The sequence below is a fragment of the Barbus barbus genome (assembly GCF_936440315.1).
Source record: "Barbus barbus genome assembly, chromosome: 33".
Taxonomy (NCBI): domain Eukaryota; kingdom Metazoa; phylum Chordata; class Actinopteri; order Cypriniformes; family Cyprinidae; genus Barbus; species Barbus barbus.
The window spans coordinates 21,558,744-21,582,889 of NC_136761.1; the positions used below are offsets into that span (position 1 = coordinate 21,558,744).

The window sequence follows — 24,146 nt, forward strand, 5'->3', positions numbered from 1 at the left end:
TTACAGGATCCGTTTTCTAACAGTTTTCACATCATGGTACATAAATATGGTAAGTTCCGTTAAAACAGTTAGCTTCTAAGAAGACGATATCTTATAATCAAGATTTGGCAGTGATTTAATTGTTTTTAACGTTTTTCAGTTTCGATATAGCCTGTGTTTTCTTTTGGAAACCCCATGGGGAACAGCTTTAGTCTGAAGTGAGATTATGTAACTTTTAATTAATAAAACCGCTATTCTTTACATAAACTCAATGAATGTCAAGTGTAGCAGGCGACACACTGACTCTATTTAACCCATTACAATCTGTGATGTTTATGTGGAAACTCCTACAACCTTTACCTATATCTTATTCCCTTAAACCATCACCTGACAGATTCAGAAACCCTCAAAATGTTTTTATGCTTAAAAATCTGTCCTACCACTGTGTTAGTGAAGCATTATTTCATTTAAAGAAAGCATAAGCACCATTTTCAATTAAAACTTTTAACAACAAATGTTTAAATGAACCTCACACGCATTGTTATTGCTGTTGTATTGCTTGGATACAACATGTATATTTTGAAGCTCTTAGTTAATATGCTGAACCAAACCTGTGATTACACCTGTGTGAACATGACAACTAACTAGCTAACAAAATTGTAGCGTCACTTGTTATCTAATGCATTTTAAGTGTGAATTAGGTGTATATATATATATAGTGGTGTGAAAAAGTGTTGGCCCCCTTCCTGATTTTTAATGTTTTTGCATGTTTGTCACACTTTACTGTTTCAGATCAAACTAATGTAAATATTAATAAAAAATAAACAAGTAAACACAACATGCAGTTTTTGAATTAAGTTTTTTATTATGAAGGGAAAACAAAATCCAAACCTACATGGCCCTGTGTGAAAAAGTGCTTGCCCCCTAAACCTAATAACTGGTTGGGCCACCCTTAGCAGCAACAACTGCAATCAAGCGTTTGCATTAACTTGCAATGAGTCTGTTACAGCGCTGGAGGAATTTTGGCCCACTCATCTTGGCAGAATTGTTGTAATTTAGCCACATTGGAGGGTTTTCGAGCATGAACCGCCTTTTTAAGGTCATGCCACAGCATCTCAATAGGATTCAGGTCAGGACTTTGACTAGGCCACTCCAAAGTCTTCCTTTTGGTTTTCTTCAGCCATTCAGAGGTGGATTTGCTGGTGTGTTTTGGATCATTGTCCTGCTGCAGAACCCAAGTTCGCTTCTGCTTGAGGACACGAACAGATGGCCGGACATTGTCCTTCAGGATTTTTTGGTAGACAGCTGAATTCATGCTTCCATTTATCACAGCAAGTCTTCCAGGTCCTGAAGCAGCAAAACAGCCCCAGACCATCACACTACCACCACCATATTTTACTGTTGGTATGATGTTCTTTTTCTGAAATGCTGCGTTACTTTTACGCCAGATGTAATGGGGCACACACCTTCCAAAAAGTTCAACTTTCATCTCGTCAGTCCACAGAGTATTTTCCCAAAAGTCTTGGGGATCATCAAGATGTTTTCTGGCAAAACTGAGACTAGCCTTTATGTTCTTTTTGCTCAGCAGTGGTTTTCGTCTTGGAGCTCTGCCATGCAGGCCATTTTTGCCCAGTCTCTTTCTTATGGTGGAGTCATGAACACTGACCTTAACTGAGGCAAGTGAGGCCTGCAGTTCTTTAGATGTTGTTGTGGGGTCTTTTGTGACCTCTTGGATGAGTCGTCGCTGCTCTCTTGGGGTAATTTTGGTCGGCCGGCCACTCCTGGGAAGGTTCGCCACTGTTCCATGTTTTCACCATTTGTGGATAATGGCTGTCACTGTGGTTCGCTGGAGTCCCAAAGCTTTAGAAATGGCTTTATGACCTTTTCCAGACTGATAGATCTCAATTACTTTCGTTCTCATTTGTTCCTGAATTTCTTTGGATCTCAACATGATGCATAGCTTTTAAGGATCTTTTGGTCTACTTCACTTTGTCAGGCAGGTCCTATTTAAGTGATTTCTTGATTGCGAACAGGTGTGGCAGTAATCAGGCCTGGGTGTGGCTAGAGAAACTGAACTCAGGTGTGATAAACCACAGTTATGTTTTAACGGGGGGAGGGGGTTGGATGTGGGTTTGGATTTTGTTTTCCCTTCATAAAAAAACCCTTCATTTAAAAACTGCATGTTGTGTTTACTTGTGTTATCTTTTATTAATATTTAAATTTGTTTGATGATCTAAAGCATTAAAGTGTGACAAACATGCAAAAAAATAAAAAATCAACACTTTTTCACACCACTGTATATATTTGGTCACTATATGGTCCCTTTTATTCCATACAAATAACCCACCAAATAACACGGGCTGTTACGCAAGACTAATGTTTCATTTCTTTTTATCTGCTTGCTGAAAAACTGTTGTTAGACAGCCCTGGTTGAGTTGAACATCTGGCTGCACATCCCTTCTAGGGGTTCTTGTAATTATAATCAAGTAATGTCAGATTTCAAGCATCTAGCATGGTGCAGAGTCTTTTCAGAATTAGACATGCATCTAAAAATGTCTTCAGACTGTCAGAAAGCAAATGTAGGTAATGGAGGAAAGGCATTAAAATGAGTAGGAGTGGTACTGAAATAGAAACGCTTGTCTTCTCTTTTATTTCAGATACCAAAAGAGCAGTTGGGCTACTGAAACAGTACCAGACAAGTCTAACCAGCCCAGAAGAGCAGGCCCTGAAGACCAGCGTGGAGAAGGTCTCTTCCATCTTTGGCAGTCATCTTTTTCAGGCTCTTCTGGGTGAGGTTTGTTTCTGTCTCTCAAAACAAATAATGATTAACTGTCATTATTTAGGGCTCTACCACTTGACTCCAGTACATTCTATACTAAGCAAAATGTTCCAAGAAGCCGCGTTACAGTTTGTTCAGCTTTACTAAACACTGCTACGTTTTCTAAATGGTACATTTTGTTTTCAATGGCTTAACAATGGCTTTAGGATATAATAGTTTCACCAAATAAACTAACATTACTGACGGTGCCTTACAAATAATGAGGATTTTAACGAGTTACTTATTTTGTACAAGAGAAATCAGACCCATTGGAACTTGCTCATCTTTTGGACTCATTTCCATTATCCAAGTTTTGATTTATTTGATTAAGCCACATGAATAGGTTCTTTCAGAACAAAAACAAAAGGTTGTCTGTTATTAAACTGAAATCTTACTAAATGTGTCCTCAATGCTGGCTCTAATGGCTTGATCTTTTGCATGTATTTGAGACTTTCAGAATGTTTACCGAAGTTTGTGCCACTGTTCTCAAGTTACACAACCAGTCAGACTTTCACAACCCCAGCTGGTTTATCAGTACTGTGGATGTGCTCTGTCACATTTTAATGATGTCTCACAACAACCAGAATAAGAAAATATAGAAGTAACAATAGGTATCACTGTCAAGCCAGATGCATCTAACAAAAATAAGAGATTTCCTAACTTATTTTTAGTTTTTTTCCTGCAAAGGAAACAAATTAGTCCCATTACGAAATGGTTGAGTGGTTATCTTAATTACCAGACCAAGGCTTTAATGAGGCCTGCCTGCTGCTTTTGCTGTGATGCAGAAGAGTAGTACCACAGGGGCCGTGATCAAGCCATGGGGTTGCGTTGCCATAGGACTGTAGTGAGGAGAGGGACAGGTTTCCCCTGATTTTAACTCATGGGGATTCTCATATGCCATTGGGCATGATAGGCTCATGATGTAGTACGTGATGCTGTTGTGCATGTGCTGGTCATTCTAAAAAGGCACATAAAATGATAAAGTTTTATATAAAGACTCTTTTATTTAAACCTGTAAATATATAAAATATATCAAGTTTATTTAATTAAAACAATTAAAGGCTATAGGGGGAAATTATATATATATATATATATATATATATATATATATAAATAAAAAAGTAAATTTCTTAATTTTTTGATCGCATACAATGCTCTCAAATGTAGTAAAAATCATAATACTGTAAAATATTACAATTTAAAATAACTGTTTTCTATTTAAATATATTTCAAAATGCAGTTTATTCCTGTGATGCAAAGCTGAAGTTTCAGCATCATTACTCCAGTCTTCAGTGTCACATGATCCTTCAGAAATCATTCTAATATACTGATTTACTGCTCGAAAAATTGTTAAAAACAATTATTTTGAACAGCATTTCTATGAAATAGAAATATCTTGTAAAAAGCTGCCATTTTTGAACAATTTAATGCATCCTTGCTGAATGAAATGATTAATTTCTTTAAAAATATTACTGACCCCAAACTTTTGAACAGTTTTGAGCAGGAGAAGTTGTTTCCTTTTTTAGTCGAACATCATTTGGATTCTGTTGAGGGGATTTTACCTTTAACCATGATGCCTCTTGTGTTACAGGAAGTGTTAGTCACTTAAATCTTTTTCATACTGGTAAGCTTTGTGATTTAGGGGTAAAGGGTATTTTCATTTTTTTAAATAAATATGGCTCCTGCCAATGACATTTAGGCATATATAATTTTTTTGCCTCTAATAAAGCTGTTTGACTACAGCAGGCCAAACAGATGTTGCAAAGACTCTCATTTATCAGGCTTTAAATCAGTCATGAGAGTCTCAGCTTGAAACTGGCATAGCACAGTAAGAGGATAAGGATTCCACACATTCCAGAAAGAGGCTGGATCATTAGCGGGAATGTGGGATAACGTGTAGGTAGATTGATAAACAAACAGTTTTTGGCTCCCATGATCTGACCTCAGGCCAGATTAAGCAGAGAGTGTCGCTTTGTGCAGGACGGCCCATTTTCTCTCTCAGGTACTGAGGAGAGGGGTCATGTGAGGCTGAGCTGAGAGCAACATGTGGTTTCAATCATCTCTCCAGCCTCTTGGGTGTTGGCCAGAGTTAAAAAAGGGAATACAGTATGAATTCTAGCAAAAATGAGGCAGATTAAGAATGTATTGTCAGATGGAAAATGTTTAATATTATATTATTTTATGTTAAATATTGTAGTATTAATATTCAGTATAGTATAGTTTAATGTAGCTCTTAATATTGGGTTTTTAAGTGACAAAATATCATGTGCTTATACATGATGTTTAATCCTCAGTCATTAATCTCATTCACATAATTGAAGTGTTCTTAGACTTTAAGTTGAAAGCCCTTTGTTTTATGTGGCATCAAAGAAAAAGTGATCATCGAATATATTGGGGATACAATGAGGCTTGTAACAATTCAGTTCTGTGATGCACTGTGGGAGGGAGGAAGATTCGACCGTGGGCTTGTTTGGTTGTCTGCATGATTGCACAATTTCGAACAAAGGTTTTCCTAACTGCACACTCATCCCTTTGTTTCCAAACACACAAACAGACTAGGGATCACACAGGTTTTGTGCCCAAATATGACCCAATATCAAGGCAGGGCTATTTTTATTGCTGGGGAAAACAGACAGTCCATTATTCCTCAGTACTTTCTCAGTACTCAGTACAGAGTTTCTTTTTGTGTTATCATGTTTTAGTTCCTTCTAGACAGTTTTCAGTATTTATATATACTATAATAAGTCAGCCTACTTCACCTTATATCAAGTGCTTTTTAATTCTCACTAATGCTGTATTTTATTAAATCAAAACTACAACAAAAGTTGTAATATTGTGAAATATTATTTCAATTAAATATATTATAGATGATAAAAACAGTTGTGCTGCTTAAAATGTCAGTTTTTCAAAAAGAACAGTATTTCTTTTAAATAGATTTTTTTGTACCGTTATAAATGTCTGTACTGTCACTTTTAATAAATTTAATTCAATACAATTATTCACAAAAATGTTGCTGACCCCAAACTTTAGAACGGTAGTGTGTGTTTGCTTTGAAACAAAATGTCACAATAAATATTTAAAAAATATAAAAATATTATAGCTGGGTTACTAATAGTTTTACAAGGTAGGAAAAGTGGTGAGAATTATACATGCATGTAGTTTGTACTGTAAAATATTTTGTAATAGAGGTATAATTTACCATATATGGCAATATGAATAAACTGTAACTGTACTGTGTTAAACTATAAAATATAGTTTAGTATCAGTATATGTGGCGAAACTGGTTCAGGATGGTTTTTAACATAACAGTCGAGTCTTAAAAGTCAGTTTTCAACAAATCAAATATGTGTTAACTTAATATTGACATTGAAATGAGGTGAACCAAGTGAAAAGGAGAGCAGTTGTGTAAAAATGATTCTGTGGAGAGGACTGTGTAGTTAAGCACAAGGACTTTGTGTTTTTTGTTCAGTGGCCAGGAATTTATGTGGTCTTTTAGGACTTACTTGGCTCTGGGTACATTCTGCTGAAACGCTTTTTTTTTCGGAGGGAAAAAAAAAGTATAATTTCACCAGGACTTTGTCTGAAATAAATGTGCCTGTATATCAAAGTATGTTAGTCTGTTTTGCAGAACTGATTTTTAGCATTCAGCTGTAAAAAACATTTTAGTGCACACACAATCTGTTATATCCATAACAGTAAGTAGCCCTAGACATGAATAATCATTGATGTTGTTTCACTCAATAATGCATTTGAGGGGAAAGGTCTCCTCGATGAAGACATAATTTATACTCACAAGTCTTCAAAGACATTTAGGACAGCTTTACTAAACGAGGAGGTGTTTCAGTCTGACACACTTATGCATTTCCATTCATCCTACAGCTGCATGTTTTATAATCATGCAGCAGTTAGTGGAAGACTCTACGCTTTAGTTTACTTTCCCCGTTGCTCTCTTTCTTTTCTCCGCTCTCTCTATTTCTCATCTGGCTTTGACCAGCCAGGCGATGAAACCGCTTCCCACACACTGTTCTCCTCCCACTCACACAGGCTCACACAGACACAGCCATGATGAGTCACATAGCCCCATTCTTGTACTGTCTTTCCCGCTGCACCCCAGTGGGAGTCTATTACTGCCCCTAACAGCCCCCACACACACACACGTACACCGTCCGCATGCGCCGGCAGTCTGAGTGCACTGCTTATCTCTCCAAAAAAAAGAGTTGCTTTTCTCTCAAGCTCTTTCTTCTTCCGTCTTAAAAAAGACTTGCTCGTTTCTTCCAGTGCAAAGGGGGCCGAGAGCACGTTATGCTTCAAAGGCACAGTGAGGTAACAAGCATCTCATTATGTTATTAGTGCAGGCTGTGGGCCAGTGTGGGAGTGTGGGTGACATCAGCAGTATTGTCTCCCTCCATTCTCATCAGCTGGTCATCCCTCTGTTGGTGACCACAGGCCACGGCAGTTAGTGACCTTAGAGGTAATGAGGTAAGACGTACAGAGAGAAAGAAAGGGTGGGGTGAAGAAACAAATCATTCTTGGTGGAAGGGGGGGAAGAGGTGGTTTGGGGACACGACCAGGACAGTAGCAGAAACATCACAATCTTTGATGTAACCGTCAGAATTTATTAAAATCGGCCTACTATGTAAGTATTAAATACATAGAAATGAACACAGCAAGATTGCTGTTGTTCAAAGAATTGCAGCCGTTCTGATATTTAGACCACCAGAATGATTATGATATTGCCTTTATATTGATATTGAGTAACTCATGTTTTATACACAATATTTTGAGATACTTTGTCCATTTTTTGCAAGTTCAACCTTTGTCTCTGTGGAACACGCAGTTCTGTATAAATCAATATATAATTGAATCGGTTGAGTAAATGATTCACTCACTCAGGAATATCATTTATTTCCCAAAATAATCAGTGCTTTTGAATTGTAAATTAAGCAAATTATGTAATTTGTGGTAAACTAAGCAAATAGTAAATTATATAAGGAGTCATTGAGTCTCTTATAGAGACACTTGTCGTCACCTACTGGCGAAACAATATAAACCCATGATGAACTGACGATCTGTTTTTTAACACAAACAAGAAAGTGCCTCCACATTTAAAGACTGGAATTAACTGTTGTTCGAAGCAGTTAAAGGTGGAAAGAGCTGCAGTGGACAAACAGATTGTTTAATAAAAAAATTCTGAAAGTGATAATGATTTTGGACCATATTTTAGAATGAACCATGAAAATATGGGGCCATATACTAGCAAGTTGCGGTCAGATTAGCGAAAATTTGGCAAGACTTTGTTGGTTAAACAGGTCCACTGTTCATTGTTACAGAACTTACAGAACTTACTAACTTACTCTGCTCAATTTCTATGAGCAATGGTAAATGTGACTGCACCGTGTATTCACTTGTTTTTGAAACTTGAATAGGAAGGTGAGAAAAGAGGAGACAACCACTTTGAGGATTCAATTTTTTTTTTTATCCAAATGCTTGTACCTTCAGAAAAGCTCAACAATTTGCCGCAATTACCCCTGCAACACCCCCGTTGTTTGATTCCAGCAGTCCAAGCAAGTTTCTCATGTACTGATTTTATGTGAGTACTTATAATCCCACAGCTCTGCTCTAGTGTGCACTGATGAGTTTCCAATTGTTCCAGTTTGCACAAGTGTAAACAGCTCACAGCTTTGTGCTTGACCCTCAACACCAGAGCCACTGTTACCTCTGCTAATGTCTGCAGGCACTGTGCTGTCATGAGTGAGTCACGTTAAAAGCCTCTCTAAGTGAATGTGATTGCTCCGGCTCCATAAACCCAGTATGGACAGGAATTTTGGATGAGGCTTCTGGATGATATTTATAGAGACCCACAATAGTGGGAACGATGCTCAAGTTGAGCCAAAAGTTGGTTTTGACATTGGTCTTGACCTTGCTCACTTGACATGTGAAGACTGTGCACCTGTGCTTTTTGGCATGGCTTAAAGACTTTCTAATCTATTGATGGAGCTCATTAAATGTTCACAGAAATTAATATTCTGGCATAATTTACTCACTCTCATGTCTATGGAACCCCTAAGGAGACATGGTGATAGGAACATTGTATTGCATTTTGCTTTTGCGTTCACTTACAAAACATTTGCGTTATAAAGTCTCTTGGGGAATGCAAAAGTTTTGCTCTAGAATGCAATGTTCCTCATGGTAGTGTAGAAGTTTTGAATGAAAACCCCAAAGTATTGAAATATATATTTATTCCTCGTACCTCATATTAAATCAACCATAAATGTTTTGTGATTGAATGCAAGGTCCTCCCATTTAAAAAAAATTTTTTTTTAACAATCTTCGCGTCCCTTTAGGGGCTAAATACATATTTCTCAAAAGCATATGACTGACCTTCTTCTGTGAAACCCAAAATGAGAAATGTTCAAGCTGCTCTTTGCCATAGAAGGCAAATGGTGTCCATGCATGTTAAACAAATGTTTAAAGCAAGATTTCAGTGAATAACAACTGCTTTTCAAGCTAATTTTATATCTCCATAAGACTTAAAATATAGCACACAAATATGAAGTACATTTATGATACTTTTATGATGATTTGTAAAGTTTTTGGTCATTTTGGGAGTCCTTGGTTCCCATCTACATTCATTGTATGAAAGGGAGAAATTAAGATATTATGATACAATTCTCTTTCTAATGTTTCACTCAAGAAAGTAAGACATACAGGGTCGTAACAACTTAAAGGTGAGTAAATGACAGTTGCAAAAATTTGGGGTGAAATAATCCTTTAGCATAGATGTTTTGTTTTCTCTTAGTACCATAAATTGGAATGCCAGCCTAATTTATGCTATGCATTTTTTCTTTTATATATTTTTTTCTTTGTTATTAATCTAAAAACGTAACAGAGATATTACATATTTCAGCATAAATACCTGCATTATTTAAATAGATTTCCTCAATGACATCGCTATTCCATTATTCTCAGATATTCAGGAATGCTACGAGGTTACCCTGCAAATGAATGCAGCACAAAATGGAGTTAAAGACAGCAGCTCTGTGGACACATGGGAGGTAAGAGCTCCAGAGAAAGGGCAGCTTTATTTTACTCACCTTCAGTTTTCCAAACCCTTATATCTTTGTTATCTTACATGAATCTGACCGATCTAGTTCTCAAATTTAGCTCACTGACAGTTGAAGCAGTTAATAGCTCACAGACGGGAAGATTATCAGTGAATAGCTTAAAGTTGACCAGTTATTCACACAAAGCTTTCATATGGTTCCAGAAATGTAGTACATGAATCCTATTGACCATACTTTGATACTTTTGTAGTGCATTTATATCTCTCCCCAATAACAGCGATTAGCACAGACAAAGGTTTAGAAAAAACCCTAGGGGAGGGAAGTTTACAGAGAAGTGCTGGACAAAAATAGAAAAAAAGAGAAAAAGAATGAAAGAGAGAGCATGTGGAAGTTTCAGACACTACAGAACATTAGTCATATCAAGAAAGCACTGCAGTGATAACACCAAGTGCTCCTCGGTGGGCTGTGTGATGATGTCACCAGGACCTTTCATTACAAGTGACTGCAATCACATGACTATGCAAAGTATTTATAGGGAGAGTACAGAAAATAACCTCAACTTCTGTCTAGATTCTGTTAAAAGCAACTGCAGTGAGGGAGGATCACTCTGTGGTCTCTCTGAGGGTTCACACAAACATACACTCGGGTCTGACTAAAATAGTCTCTGTTGGTCCAGTAAAGGAGCGCCCTGTGATTGATGTTTTTAAAAAATTATAGAATGAAGTTCCCCGTCATCTCAATGGTTTCAGACAATCCGAAATCGGGGAGATTCTATGGGAAATTCTGTGGAATTATTACATTTACATTAGAGAAGTCGGGGAAGTCGTGGCCTAATAGTTAGAGAGTCGGACTCGTAATCCAAAGGTTGCGGGTTCGAGTCTCGGGCCGGCAGGAATTGTAGGTGGGGGGAGTGAATGTCCAGCGCTCTCTCCACCCTCAATACCACGACTGAGGTGCCCTTGAGCAAGGCACCGAACCCCCAACTGCTCCCCGGGCGCCGCAGCATAAATGGCTGCCCACTGCACCGGGTGTGTGTTCACGGTGTGTGTGTGTTCACTGCTGTGTGTGTGCACGTTGGATGGGTTAAATGCAGAGCACGAATTCCGAGTATGGGTCACCATACTTGGCTGAATGTCACTTCACTCACTTCACATTTTATTTATTTTTAGTTTTTTTTGTTGCAAACAGCTTTGCAAACTCTGTTCACTCCAATTTTTACTACACCGGAAAATCAAGAATACTTGCTTAAACTGTTGTTTTTTTTTCAACAAGGAATAAAGCAATTTTCTATACCTTCTTATAAGCTGATGGGTTTTAGTGAGTGTTCATAGAAAATCAGGCTAGAATATCAGGGTAAAATTTTTATCAATACATCAAAAATACATTTTTATATCTTGTAATACCTGAAAACACTGCACAACAATCATGTAATGGCAATGTGTTTTTAAGACCCATGAACTTTGTCTGAACTAGAATGTGCCATAAAGATGTCAGTAATCACAAGATTGCACTGGATGGATTAGTTAATACAGATGATAGTGATGTAAGTAGGTTATCCACATTGTTTTTTTGCATACTTGGTCAAAGAATGATTTTATGGAAAAACTAGACTTTTGATACAGTAATACATGCATTTGAGTTATTATATAGTTATTAAAATATATGGTAACACTTTATTTTACGGTTACACCTATTAGTTGCTTATTAGCATGCGTATTACTAGAATATTAGTGCTAATTAAGCACATATTAATACCTTATTCTACATCCCTAATCCTACCCAATACCTAAACTTAACAACTACCTTACTAACTATTAATAAGCAGCAAATTAAGAATTTAATGAGGGAAAAGTCGTAGTTAATAGTTAACAAGTGTTACCTATTCTAAAGTGTTACCAAATATATAATTTCAATTGAATGGTTCATTTATTACAGTTCAGTATTCACAGACGTGTACGTTTTGATTGAAGCTAAACACAGTAATGAAACATTTTGACAGTCTCTGTGAGCATAATCTTCCTCATTTCAAATCCCCAACTGGCAGTTTCCAGAAGCATCATCTTATTGTGACACATGTTCCACAAAAATACTGCAGGGGTCACTATGTGATGTGTGGTGGAGACCATCACAGGCCTCAGTCTGAGTCTGTGTCCAGGCACAGCCCTGTTCTGTGGTTCTCTGAGAGCGAGCGAGGCTGGATCTGAGTGAATGTCCAGCTCAGGCTTCATTAGCATTCATAGCGTGCGGTCACCTGAGAGACGTTAAATGAAATGAGTCTGCAAATTCCCCGATTTGGTGCAGAAGGAAGAAAAAAAAGACCCTGGAATAATTTACAGCACGATCGTTATAAAGCCTTTGTGTTAAACAGCAAGGGGCAGTTTGGTCTTCCCTTTTGTGTTTTATATTAGCTACAGTTACAGTGGGTAATATAACAGTGTTACGTAATTTGGTATCTGTTTTATATCAGGGAATGCTGGTTAAAAATGTTTATTTAAATGTATCAGGCTGTACATAATCCAGCCTCAGTATATAGCGAGCAGTATGTCATGTGTCAGCAGTGATTCAATGGCACTGGACACCAGCAGCGCCTCCATGTTCCTCTCTGGGTTTGAGACTGCAGCAATCCTGCATGTTCTCGGCTGCAGTGTCGATCTCGTAGCTGAGTCGGTGATAATATGACGGCAAACCTGGGGCTTGGCAGCAGCTATTTTTCCAATCAGTTCATGGTGGTCCAATGAACGCAATGATAAAAACGGTAAATTTGCATTGTGTTTTGTTAAATGTTGCCTGAAGGCAGTTTTGTGATTGTATATGTGACTTTATTTGTGATTTTTTTTTTTTTTTTTTTTGCATCTACTTAAATGGGTGTGGCTTGGCCTACTGCTGCAAACCTGCATGCCTCCGTGTGTCTGTTTATATGAACACACTGTTACGAGAGTATCAGAATACGACAGATCCTAAAAGAACATTCTAGAGTTGAGTTTGTTAGCATTTGGGAAGGGAAAGTGAGAGAGCCTTTGTTCCATCCGCTGTCATGGCCTTTTCCAAAGGCTGCCCTCTGCTGCCTGTGGCCTGTGAGTACCTGATACATTATGATAAGCAGGTAGGAACTAATCTGATCATGCCTTGGTTGGTCTAAAATGCTATATATGCAAATGTTGTCAGATTTTGAGAGATTTTATAGTTGTGCATAGTGTTTTTTGATATGTGTGTATGTTTGCTGGCACTTGTTTTCTCTTTTATTATAATACAGATGTCTGTCCATCCAAACCATATTGCAAATGGTAATATTTGCCTCTCTGCGATATTTTCCGTTCACATAACAAATAACTCTTAGTTTCCATGCTGGAATATTCCACATCCCAGGAGCAGTTGTTCATTATTTTCCTGTGGATTTATTCTGTAAAATACATATATTTAAAAAAATCTATACATTTTTGTTCAAAGAATTAGTTATTAGATTTTATGATGATTTTTGCTATGTATTCAGCACTCCAACCATTAGCGTGTACTATGTTGAATACCTAATACTGAATACACTGAATATTGGTTACATCAATTCAATATTTTTATTTGTATTTTTTGGTCTAGCTATGTTTTGATCAGTGATTTGTACTTGCAGAGCTCGGGTGAAGAGGGTGTGTCACGTGTGCGAGTGACCAGCAGGAGGAGCTCACAGAAGGTGGAGAGAGTGGCTGGACTAGTAAGCCGCTCTCATATAGAGACACCAAAGGTCAGTGGCTTTTAAAAACTTTATTTTTCTTTAAAAAATAAAGAATTTCTAACATATAACACCTTAAAATGGTGCTTTTAAAATGTGTCATGAGATCTTTCCTGGCATAGGGATTTGTTACTGTGTAATGTAGAATGTCTACTTCATCTCAGTGCCAGTGCTCAATGGTTAACAATTAATGGCCTAGGATCAGTGTTGTTTTCAGCCTTTTGTGTTTATACTGCATTTTTAGATGCTGTCTGAAGTATATGCTGTCTTTTAGATGCTGTCTGAAGAAATAAGTTTCAGTGTTATACACAGCACAGCAAATCAATACCAAAACAGTTGTTGATATTTTGGTTATATCTGAAGCACAGCTCGTAAAAGCGCATGCTAGGCTTTTTATAATACATTTTTACTAGGCTTATGGGCTGTTCACACATAACTACTTTTTGTGTTTAAATACATGGGTTGCAGGTCAGAATGGAAAGAAAATGGTCTAGTTAGAAATTTGTAGAGTGTTGTATCATATGCCAGATGCCTTAAACAACAAACTTGTCCATCTAGTGCACAAATACATGGAAAAACTGTGGAAAACCAATGCAGTGGAATGCAAAAACACATTTTGTGTGTACGACTTGCCAGTATATAAGTTCATTGATCATGCATGTGTTTTTATGCCTTGGAAACTTTAAAATGTAGTTTGTGTGATATGCTGAGCATTGTAGTGGTGAATTTTGCTGAATAAACGCTGAGGTTTTGCATCAGCTAGAATGGGATGGAAAATTGTAAACAGATGACTGTATGCCATCCTTTTCCAGAGTTTAAATTTATAGCAGGCACTGAATTAAATACAAGTATTGTAAATTAAAAGCCTAATACCTGATTTTTGAACTTTTTTTGTAAAGCAAATCTTTAATGAAAAATATAAAACAGAATTCCTTCGAACATATTAAGACATTGTTAAAAAAAAATCTGGGCTAGTTAAAATATCAGGATGGCAAATATAAATTTTGCATAAATCCTTGTTGGGCTCTTGGTGATTTTTTTACATTTGATCATTTTGATGAAATCATAAAACACATTTCCACTGGTTAGATTTTGACCACAAGCTGATTTAGAGATGCTTTCCATGACACATATTCATATTAATACATGCATATGGATGCTTGCAGTGCATTTGTGTGTTCACATATGTAGATAGTAGCTAGGCTGCAGTGTAGCTGAAACGGGAAGAAATAAGCCACGGTGACGCTGTTAATCACCCATTCTTTCAGAAATACTCTGACCAAAGGCACAACACTCAGGTCCTACTATATCATGGCAGCTCTCATTTTCACGTCCTCCCAATCACAGCACCCCCAGCTGCATGTGGCGGCACATTGCCTGCAGGCGCTGGCGTTTCAGATGAGCGGAGATCTAGCGTGAGGGACGGGGGCGTGAGGTGGAGATGGCAGTGTGGGTGTGGTCTCGGGTCATGGCTGAAGAGTGAGGGGCCGCCGCGTTGAGAACAGAGAGCCTCCATTGTCTACATCAAAGCGCAAGGCAGCAGCGTTCTGTTGACAGCAGGGCTGGCTGATGCTGAGCTGAATATGGTGTCGTGTCTTCCACACATTAGGAGGGGTATGAGGTGGAAGGGAGGATGAAGAGAGAGCTGCAGAGGGAACGAGAGTGGGGGAGGATGGGGGGAGCGAGGCGAGGGCCGGTGCAGTGCAACGCAGTTAGAGCTGGAACGGACACCTAGAGCTCAGCCTTCCGCATGTTGCCATGGAAACCAAATTCCTCCCCCTACTTGCATCCCTACAGACTGGCTGCCTCTCTCGCTCTTGCGCTCTCTGTCGCTGTTTTCCTGTCTCTGTTGCATCTTTCTGCATCTCTCATATGCGTTCAGTCACATAACATGGCAAAAATGCGTGTGTCGCATCCGACAGAGTGTTTATGCGACGCTCGAGATAAGACAATGCAGAATTAACAATGCAAAATATGTAATTGGCAACACAAAGGAATCTCTCTCTGCATTCAGAACCCTCTTTATGATCAGGCTTTCTCATTCCCAATCAAACATTTTGAATTCCCCCCCCCCCCCTCCCCTCCCCCAGAGTCATTTTCAGTCCAGTCGTTGCATTCTTTCTTTACTACATTTTACTTTTGCTCTTTTCTGTTGATCCTGCTCTCCAGTCCTGTGCATGGTTCTTTAACTCATCCCTCTTCTCAACACCTACAACATCTCACCATGTACACACTGCAGCTAAATACGGATGTCACTCCTGTTCTGAGAGTTTAATCCTGTTTTGTACACATACAGCTTGTTTAGGTGAGTGATAACCAGTCTACGACCAAATTCACTTTGAACAAAGTAGTCAGATCCAAACTGCTATCGGAACGAGTTGTGGATGACATATTTAAAGACACATCAGAGCACTAAAAAATAGTTCACACACAGTTGGGGAAATTGGAAACTGAACTCTGCATTGCTGTAAACAAAATAATAATAATAATAATAATTCAAAAATGAATTTTTTCTGAGAATTAAAAAAAAAAAAAAAATGTGATTTTAAAAAACTGCATTTCTCTGTAGGGCTGCACCAACTATTATTACTAACTACTACAACAACAACAACAATAAATAATAATAATAATTATTATTATTAACATAATAATGATACTTGTACAAATAGTAAATACTATGAAATTGCTAACTGTAATAATTTTAATAATATAATAATAATAATAATAATTTATAGTATATAATAATAATTTTATATTACAGTACAACTGTACAATTTCAGTAGCCTACCAATATCTTTATAATCTTCATTTTCAGTCATTAAACCATTAAACTTTCATTTTGGTGGAAAACCTCAGGGAGCTCTTAACTCTTTTCTTTTATTGAAAACAGGGTTTTAAGTGTTACTCATTACAAGTTTGGGAAGATTGTTGGTGCATATTACATTCCCAGATGTGTGTTATATGAAATTGCGTCATGAGTTGATGATTGTTAAATTATTGTTATTATTTTATTATTATTTACTGTAAATATTATTATTACTGTAATCTAAGATACTCTGAGATGCTGAAAACACCAGATCACAAGCTGCTCACGTGTAAATGAACACAGTGCATGAACACTTCCCTCTAAAATATGAAGCGCATAAATTCAATGAAATCACAGCCTTTGCATTTTGATAATCCATTTCATTTTAATTAATCGTGCAGCCTTATCTGACATTATTATAGGCTTTAATTAAGGCTATCTAGGGGACTTTAGTCCATATTTGTTCATATAGACATTATTCAACCCTCTCCTATTATGTGAACAGGACAATTCAACACTGTTGTCAGTCCCAAACACTGGTTCTATGAATGTAGCCTCAGAGAACGATAATTTAGGGATTCATTCCTGCATTTAAATGCGGCTGTCACTCTCGCAGTGTATGTGGCCCTTATCAGACCCTCTCTTCACTTCAAGACCTCTCAGTTCTCCAGTCATTTCACAAGCATCTCATATTCCCTTTCTCTCTTTTCCTCTCTCTCTCTTTCTCTCATTTCCCTTATCATTACGCTGTCAGTCGGATGTGCGGTGTTTGGTGCAGCAGCTGTTTTCTGTCACCAGGCCTATTAATAGGAGTCACAGCCTTCACAGGCACTTTAGTTTATTGTGTCAACGTGGAGGAGCAACGACTCGATGAGTATTTAGGTAAAAACCCAAAACCCTTTCTTGGTCTTGCAGCACCACATTCATTGCAATTCAACATGTATAGTGTTTGCATTTATGTCATGCATTAATAATTATTGTATCATGTTTATGTTGCCTGTTCAATATAGACTATAATCACAGTATTTCAAAGGCTGCTCTGCACCTGTTTCCTACAGCAATTCTGTGCGGTTCATTCAAAGGAAACCTTCAAGAATGTTACTGCCCGTTTAAGACTGCCTGTGTCTCATCTTGCCTTATATGGACACACATCCTGTCAGGTGACAGGAGTCCAGTCACATGGGCTGCTGTGAGAATGCACAGAAATTCCAGAAATTTTCTATAGATACCTTCGATGTGAGAGAATATGTGGGGGTTGTGAGGCCGGCTGGGGGGGTTTATGTAATGTGGGAATGCAGAAACTGACAATGAGGCTGTCAGATATAAGATATACTGTGTGTCAAGAAGTACAATCTACATCCTTTTGTAAAACCATAACACAACCATTCTCAATTATTTCATAAATCAACAGTAGGCTTTCTTCCAGTTTCTCAAGAGTGGGTCAGAGGTTGGTTTTCATTCTCCAGGAATTCTCTCAGTGTATTCATGCAGTATAGAATACTATATATAACATCTGCAGATATATTTTATGAACTAAGGATACTCTGATATTTTCTTAGTCAAAGAGCAGTCGAAACCATCAAGCAGATAGAAGGTGCATTCTTAAATTGTCTCTTTTTTTAACCGTCCATCTGTAGTACTTTTCTTCATTCAGCCTGGGAGGATGCATCTGTCTCTACCAACACACAGTCTCTCTATGTGGTCGTTTGCAAGAAAGAGTAAGGCTGCAGATAGAAATTAATACAGTTTTGTATGCATATTGAGCCATATCCTGCACCAGCTTTAAATTAAATAATATTCATAGCATTTCTGCACGGTTTTGCACTGGATTTACATTTGCATATGTAATTATTGTAGCAAGAACATCTTGGATGACATTTAAGAGGCACTTAAATGTTACTTGCAACGCATGGCCCCTTTACATGCATTAAACTATAAGCATGTTTGGCAGTGGATGTGGTGAAATGTCTTGATCTGAATAACTTAACCATCTTGTTTTTTTCTTTTCTCAATAATCACCCTTTGTGTTGTGCGTACTGATATTCTAGCTAATATTGACAGACATGGCCATTGATTGGCTGTGACTGTCTTTTTTTTAAGATTTGATGTTATGTAATTCTTTAAGGAGCAGCATTTTTCCCTAGAGGTACTAGAAACGCCTACATGCACTCACACTCTGGAAGCTACTGACACTAACACATGACATAATGCAAGCATGAAATGCATGCATATAAGCACGCTCTGCATCCCTGCCTTCCACTTTCATCTTCATTCTTGGCCAGCTACATTAAAAATTCCTCTATGGAGAGCATGGCAGTCTGCATCCTATATGAGAACGTGCCGTATAGACAAGGGGAGCAGAGGGAACAGGGTGGACGTAACATGCGCCCAGTCATGTGTGCTGTTATGAATATGCTTGCATTGCCTTTTTTCAGCCACCAAGCACCACCCGTACGCTCCCCATTGGCATTGGCAATGTTTCTGTTTGATACTCGCACCGTTCTTATCGCCGATTGGTCTTCCTCCTGGAAATTGGAAAGTTTGCTGGAATAGTATATTGTGGTAATGAAGTGAGTTACCGTTGCATATAATTAAGTGTGGCTGAGCCTGCTGTTTGTGCCTCCTGGTGGGGTCGGAATAGAATAGTGTGCAATGCCTATTAGAACTGACTCAGCCACAAAAACAAGTGAATTCACACATGCATAAACAGAGAAACACACACACAAAAGTCCATGCATGCATATAGTCACATCAGTAAACACTCAGTTGGTTTCTAATGTTTATACTCTTGGATATTTGTAATAGTGCAGCAGTCTAACAGGCCAACATCTGTTTAGATTCAGGTACAAAATTGTGGCATTTCAGTTTAAGTGATCTTGTAAAATCCCTCAATAGGAGTGTCACTTGAGTCACTGGTTGTAATCAAGTTAACATGGATCTTTTAGTGCTGTGGAAGTATTGCCTGTAGGTATGCAAATTTTAATCTACAATAGTCAGTAAATTCAGTAATGTTGTCTTAACATAAAGAAATAACAATAACAAGAATTTGTGCGACTCAAGACTTTGATTCTGTAGTTTCCAAGGATATAAGTAAGCAGTTTTCTCAAAATGGTGCATTTAATTTGATAAATAAATTTCTACAGTGACTATTTCTTACTTTATTGTAAATACACATTCTGATTAAAGAACAATTAATTTAATTAACATTATTAATATCTGATTTAAATGAAATATTTTAAAGCAGCCATTTTTACTTTTAAAATTAACATCCAAATGACTATAGGCTACATTAAAGACAATCCCCACAAGCGTTTTTGAAAAAAACTTGCCAGCCACCACCAGAATTTCTGATCATTTCCCTAAAATGTCATGGTCCCCAAAATATTTTGTTGTATGAATATCTGAACATACAGTACACCAACATACAAGAACATAGCCTCTACTTTTAAACAAAAACAAATCCATTTTATTCTATCTTCAAGCATTCTTTTTTATCAGCAGTCAAATGTTAGTAAGTTTCATAAAAATGCAACATTTTGAGCAAAAAGCTGAGAAAATCGCGTTTTTATCAAATACTACATCTGGATCATATTCAGTATGATGATCAAAGCAAAGATGTAGTAGATTGCTTGCACAGTCCATCACCACTTCCTGGACTGACATTTCACTCGGTAACATCAGGCAGTTTTTATTTATATGCTGTTTATTATATGTTGTTTATTGTTGTTACATACGAGTTCACTTGTTTCTGCATCTTCATCATCTGTGTTTGTGATCAGTACATTCTGGACTCATTCAGGTGATGCATAATAGCATCCTTGAGTGTATAACAGTGAAAACATGGAAACCTGGAAAATTCTGTGTTTGGCAGCGAAGCGTTGTCCCATAAATAAGCAGGGAAAGTGCTGACAATTATATATAAAAAGATGTTAGTAGAAAACTAACAGGAAATATTGCAGAGAACAGTCTCACTTTAAAAATGTGGAGCAGATTTTCTCCGATCATTCCTTTTGGCTATATTCATTTAAGAATACAAATGTGTTTTGACAGAACATAACTGTGAGACAGCTAGCAGTTGAAAGCTATAGGTCTGCAAAATTATATCAAATGTTATTTTCATTCATGTTTTATTCTTTGAAGACAAATATTTTTTGGTTTTTGATGTAGCGCAGTATTTCTTGGAGTTTATCGTCAAGCATTTTACACATTTTCATTGCTAGTTTGTAGTGTCCAAAGTGTATGGTTTATTTTATTCTAAAGTAAATTAACAATTGAACCTAATTCACAAATTAAAACATTGGTCAACCATCAGCCCCTTATGTAGCCCGTCTCCAGTATAAACCCTCAAGGCAGGTCTTCAGTCTTTCTTACAGTGAAGCCGTGGAGCTGCGTCTCCATTCGAGCTCTGTGTGCTGGCTGATTTTCAGGTGCGCTGGCCCTTTAAGAGCAGTCACTGAAGCAGTCAGTCCTGTGTTGGTGCTGCTGCTGATGGCTGTGCTGTGAGTTGATTGGCTGTGGCTGTCAGGGCTGAGGTGCTGGAGGGATGCTGCTACGCATCTCCCTCTCTCTCTCTCCCTCCCTCTCTCTCTCTCTCTCTCTCTCCCTCCCTCTCTCTCTCTCTCTCTCTCTCCCTCTCCCTCTCTCTCTCTCTCTCCCTCTCTCTCGCTTGCTTGCATCCCTCCGTATAATCCACATCTAGGGCAAGCAGGCTGAGAGTCAATCCAGTGCTCAGCTCCTCTCTGCAGGCTGGGAAAAGAGTGAGAGAAAGACGGCAAGAAAACGCTTCCCAAAGCAGGAGGAAACGCAGAAGGAAGAAATCTGGCAAGCAGAGACATACAGAGGAAGATTTGATCACGGATATAATTTATATATATAGAAATTGTTTATATATATATATATATATATATATATATATATATATATATATTTGTACACACGCATATCAATATTTATAGAAATATATATATATATATATGTATACATATATACCTGTATATAACTTTATTTGTGCTTGTCTGTTTATATCAATATTTTTATATGTATTTGTGTGTGTGTAAATATATACATATATAAACAAATGAATATATATATCTATGAATTTATATACGTATCACTGTGAACCAACAGAAGCAAGAAGAGAACTCTACCATCGGGGCTGGTCTCTGATTCCGAGATCATACACACTATTTTTATTATATTTCCAAACCTTTTGCATCGACCGGAGGAAGACCACCAAGCTTTTTCTATTTTTCATCGCCCTGTTGCTACCTCCTCGTCTCATCTTTTTCTCGATCGGGAGGAACAAAGAGGAGGATAACAGGGTTGGTGAAGATTCCTGCTGCCGTTCCGTGAGCCGAGCTGCACTGCGCGCTGCGTTTGATCTGAGCAGGCAGCAGCAGCAGTGAGTGAGAAAGAGACAGAGAACGCCGCACCGTGTGAACTAGCCAGCATGCACAAACATCACCACTGCTGCAAGTGCCCAGAATGCTATGAAGTGACCCGCATGGCCGCCCTGCGCAGGATGGACGCCCCGGCATATGGAGACTGGCAGCCCGAACCCTACGGATACCCGGCTGGCTATGGAGGCGGCCAGACTTTACCGCCCCAAACCTCAGGCGGAGGAGGGGGAATGGGTGGAGGGGGTACATTGGGAAGAAGTAAAGGGAAAATGATGTCAGCTGGGGGTCCTGGAGGCCCCAACCCCAAGAGTCAATCCAAGGGCGGCCCCAAGGTGAACGGTAACAACTCAGGAGGGCAAGGAGGATGGTGGCCCGAGTGCACCTGTTCCAACCGGGACTGGTACGACCAGGTAAATGCCGTTTCTGTGCCGCTGGGGGCATTGAGAGTAGGCAGCAGGCGGTAGGCAGTCGGTGTATATGTGCTCGCTAGGTTGAAACTGAGCAGAATCAGAAAGCTCCCCTGTAGCTGCTAGAAGATGCATCGTTTTTTCAAGGGATTCATCCAATGTTGATCCTTTCATACTGCATGTGCTGTAATCTTACAGTATGCTCGTCAAGATTGATTCTTGCAGAGAAGGAGTTTAATCTTCATGTATTTACTGCTCCTTCAGTGCTTTATGGTTTCATCAATCCCCTACGTACATACTTATCTAAACCCTCATCTGACAAGGATTGACAGGGCCGCTGTGACCACGCAACAAGTGCATGTAGCTCCGCCAATTTAATTCAAGGATGGCAGTGACCTGCCAACACTGCTGACCAGGCAAAACACATGATCAAATCTAATATCCAGCAAGTAACGGATTCTAGATTTGTGTGGTGAAGGTGTGGATGTTTTATGTATGTGTGTGTGGACGTTTCTCATTCGTTTCCAGTCAGCTGTTCAAGTCGCTCATTGAGAGCCGACGCGTCTTTTGAAGTATAATATACACTTTTTGTCTGTGACTGTTCTAGCTGCATTTTAACCTCATATTCAAACCGAACCAGGGAGCAGAAGCTGTAATTAAGTGAGGTGTGTGTGTGTAAGTGGCAGCAGGGATGGGGGAAGGGTCTGTCTGAATGTATAAAATGGAGGAAGCAGGCTCTCGTGTGAGAACGAGCCTGCATGCATGCTCTGTGCCTTCAGTGTGCATGCATGTCTACGGTGTGGGGGTGTGTGTGAGTGCACAGGTTCTTATTGGTATTTGTGCATGGCCGAGGGAGAGAGAACGCAGAGAGAGCAGCGGAGACGCAGAGAAAATGGAGGGTGAGATCTCGGTGGCAGCGAGGGTGAAATTTCACCAAGCGCAGGGAGGGAAGGCGTGAGCAAGGAGCTGACTAATTCTGCCTCCGTTCAGAGGATGGGAGAGGCATCAGTCAAAAGCAGTGCGGTTTTTCACTCATTCGCTTTTGTTTTAATCATGAATTATGCATGTGTTCTTGGCAGCATTTGCTATAAACCGAATAAATGAACCCTTAAGATGTGACATTTCCTGTTTATTCTCTATTTCTGCGATCATTTCCTTCTCGTTTTGATGTATGGCGTATAGAGATGTGAAATAAATCAAGCATATATCTTCTCCCGTGCGCCAAATGCAATACCTGATAGGCACGAGCACTCCTCGGGCATATTGATGGAGTGTATGTTTAATTAATGAGAAGGAAATTGTTTAACAGAGGTATATAGGACAATGACACTATTAAAGCTTCTCGTATGTGAGGAGGAGACCATGGATCATCTGGCTGGTTTCTCCTCCTCTGGCCAGGCTGTTGCCTGTCAAGATTATTAAAGAGGCTTTACTTATCTTTTGAAGGCCTTGTGGATGTGTTTCATTTGCCAAGGCTATCGCTTCTGGGGAAAATTTGAATGCATTTCGGCTTAGAATGAGGGTTGAGCAGTAAAAAGGGGGAAAACGTTCCTCATTGATGGGGGGTGGCAATCACCAAAACGGCACAGGAAAGTGGTGGTAATAGAGGTGATAGTGCCAATGTGGAAAAGAGAGAAATCAGCCAATAAAGACAGGCTGGTTGAGGAAACAGAGTGGGTTACATAAGAGAAGGCAGTTGGTGGAGCTGCAAGAGGAGACGCTTTGAGAGAGAAGCTGTGAATTTGTGTGTTAGCGTTTGCCCCCGACTTTCTGTAAGGCCACATTTATTGCTTTCTAGCACTCTCAGTGTGTATTATATATAAACACATTCGTATCTGCAGAATATTTTATATTCATCCGGGTGAAATCATGTAGAAGATTCTCGTTCGTTTTGTGGCAAATCAAAAGATCGGTTTTCTCCCACTATGTTATTGTGGCCAAATTGCATCACC

The 24,146-nt window shown here is 38.7% G+C and overlaps 1 protein-coding gene across 4 annotated transcripts in view; it reads left to right on the forward strand.

Moving 5' to 3' along the window:
* Positions 1 to 33: 33 nt before the first annotated feature.
* The window catches only part of LOC306853572 (disks large homolog 3-like), a gene marked incomplete at its 5' end in the record, with an annotated part of 86,489 nt that continues 62,376 nt past the window's right edge, over positions 34 to 24,146 (forward strand). For 3 of the 4 annotated variants that reach the window (XM_079391079.1, XM_079391081.1, XM_079391078.1), the window contains one exon: positions 21,838 to 22,197. In XM_079391079.1, coding sequence (XP_079247205.1) covers positions 21,838 to 22,197 — 360 coding nt within the window. Of the gene's footprint in view, positions 50 to 2,636; positions 2,769 to 9,766; positions 9,853 to 13,483; positions 13,595 to 21,837; positions 22,198 to 24,146 lie in introns of those variants that run through there. The other variant, XM_079391080.1, reaches the window with a different exon arrangement.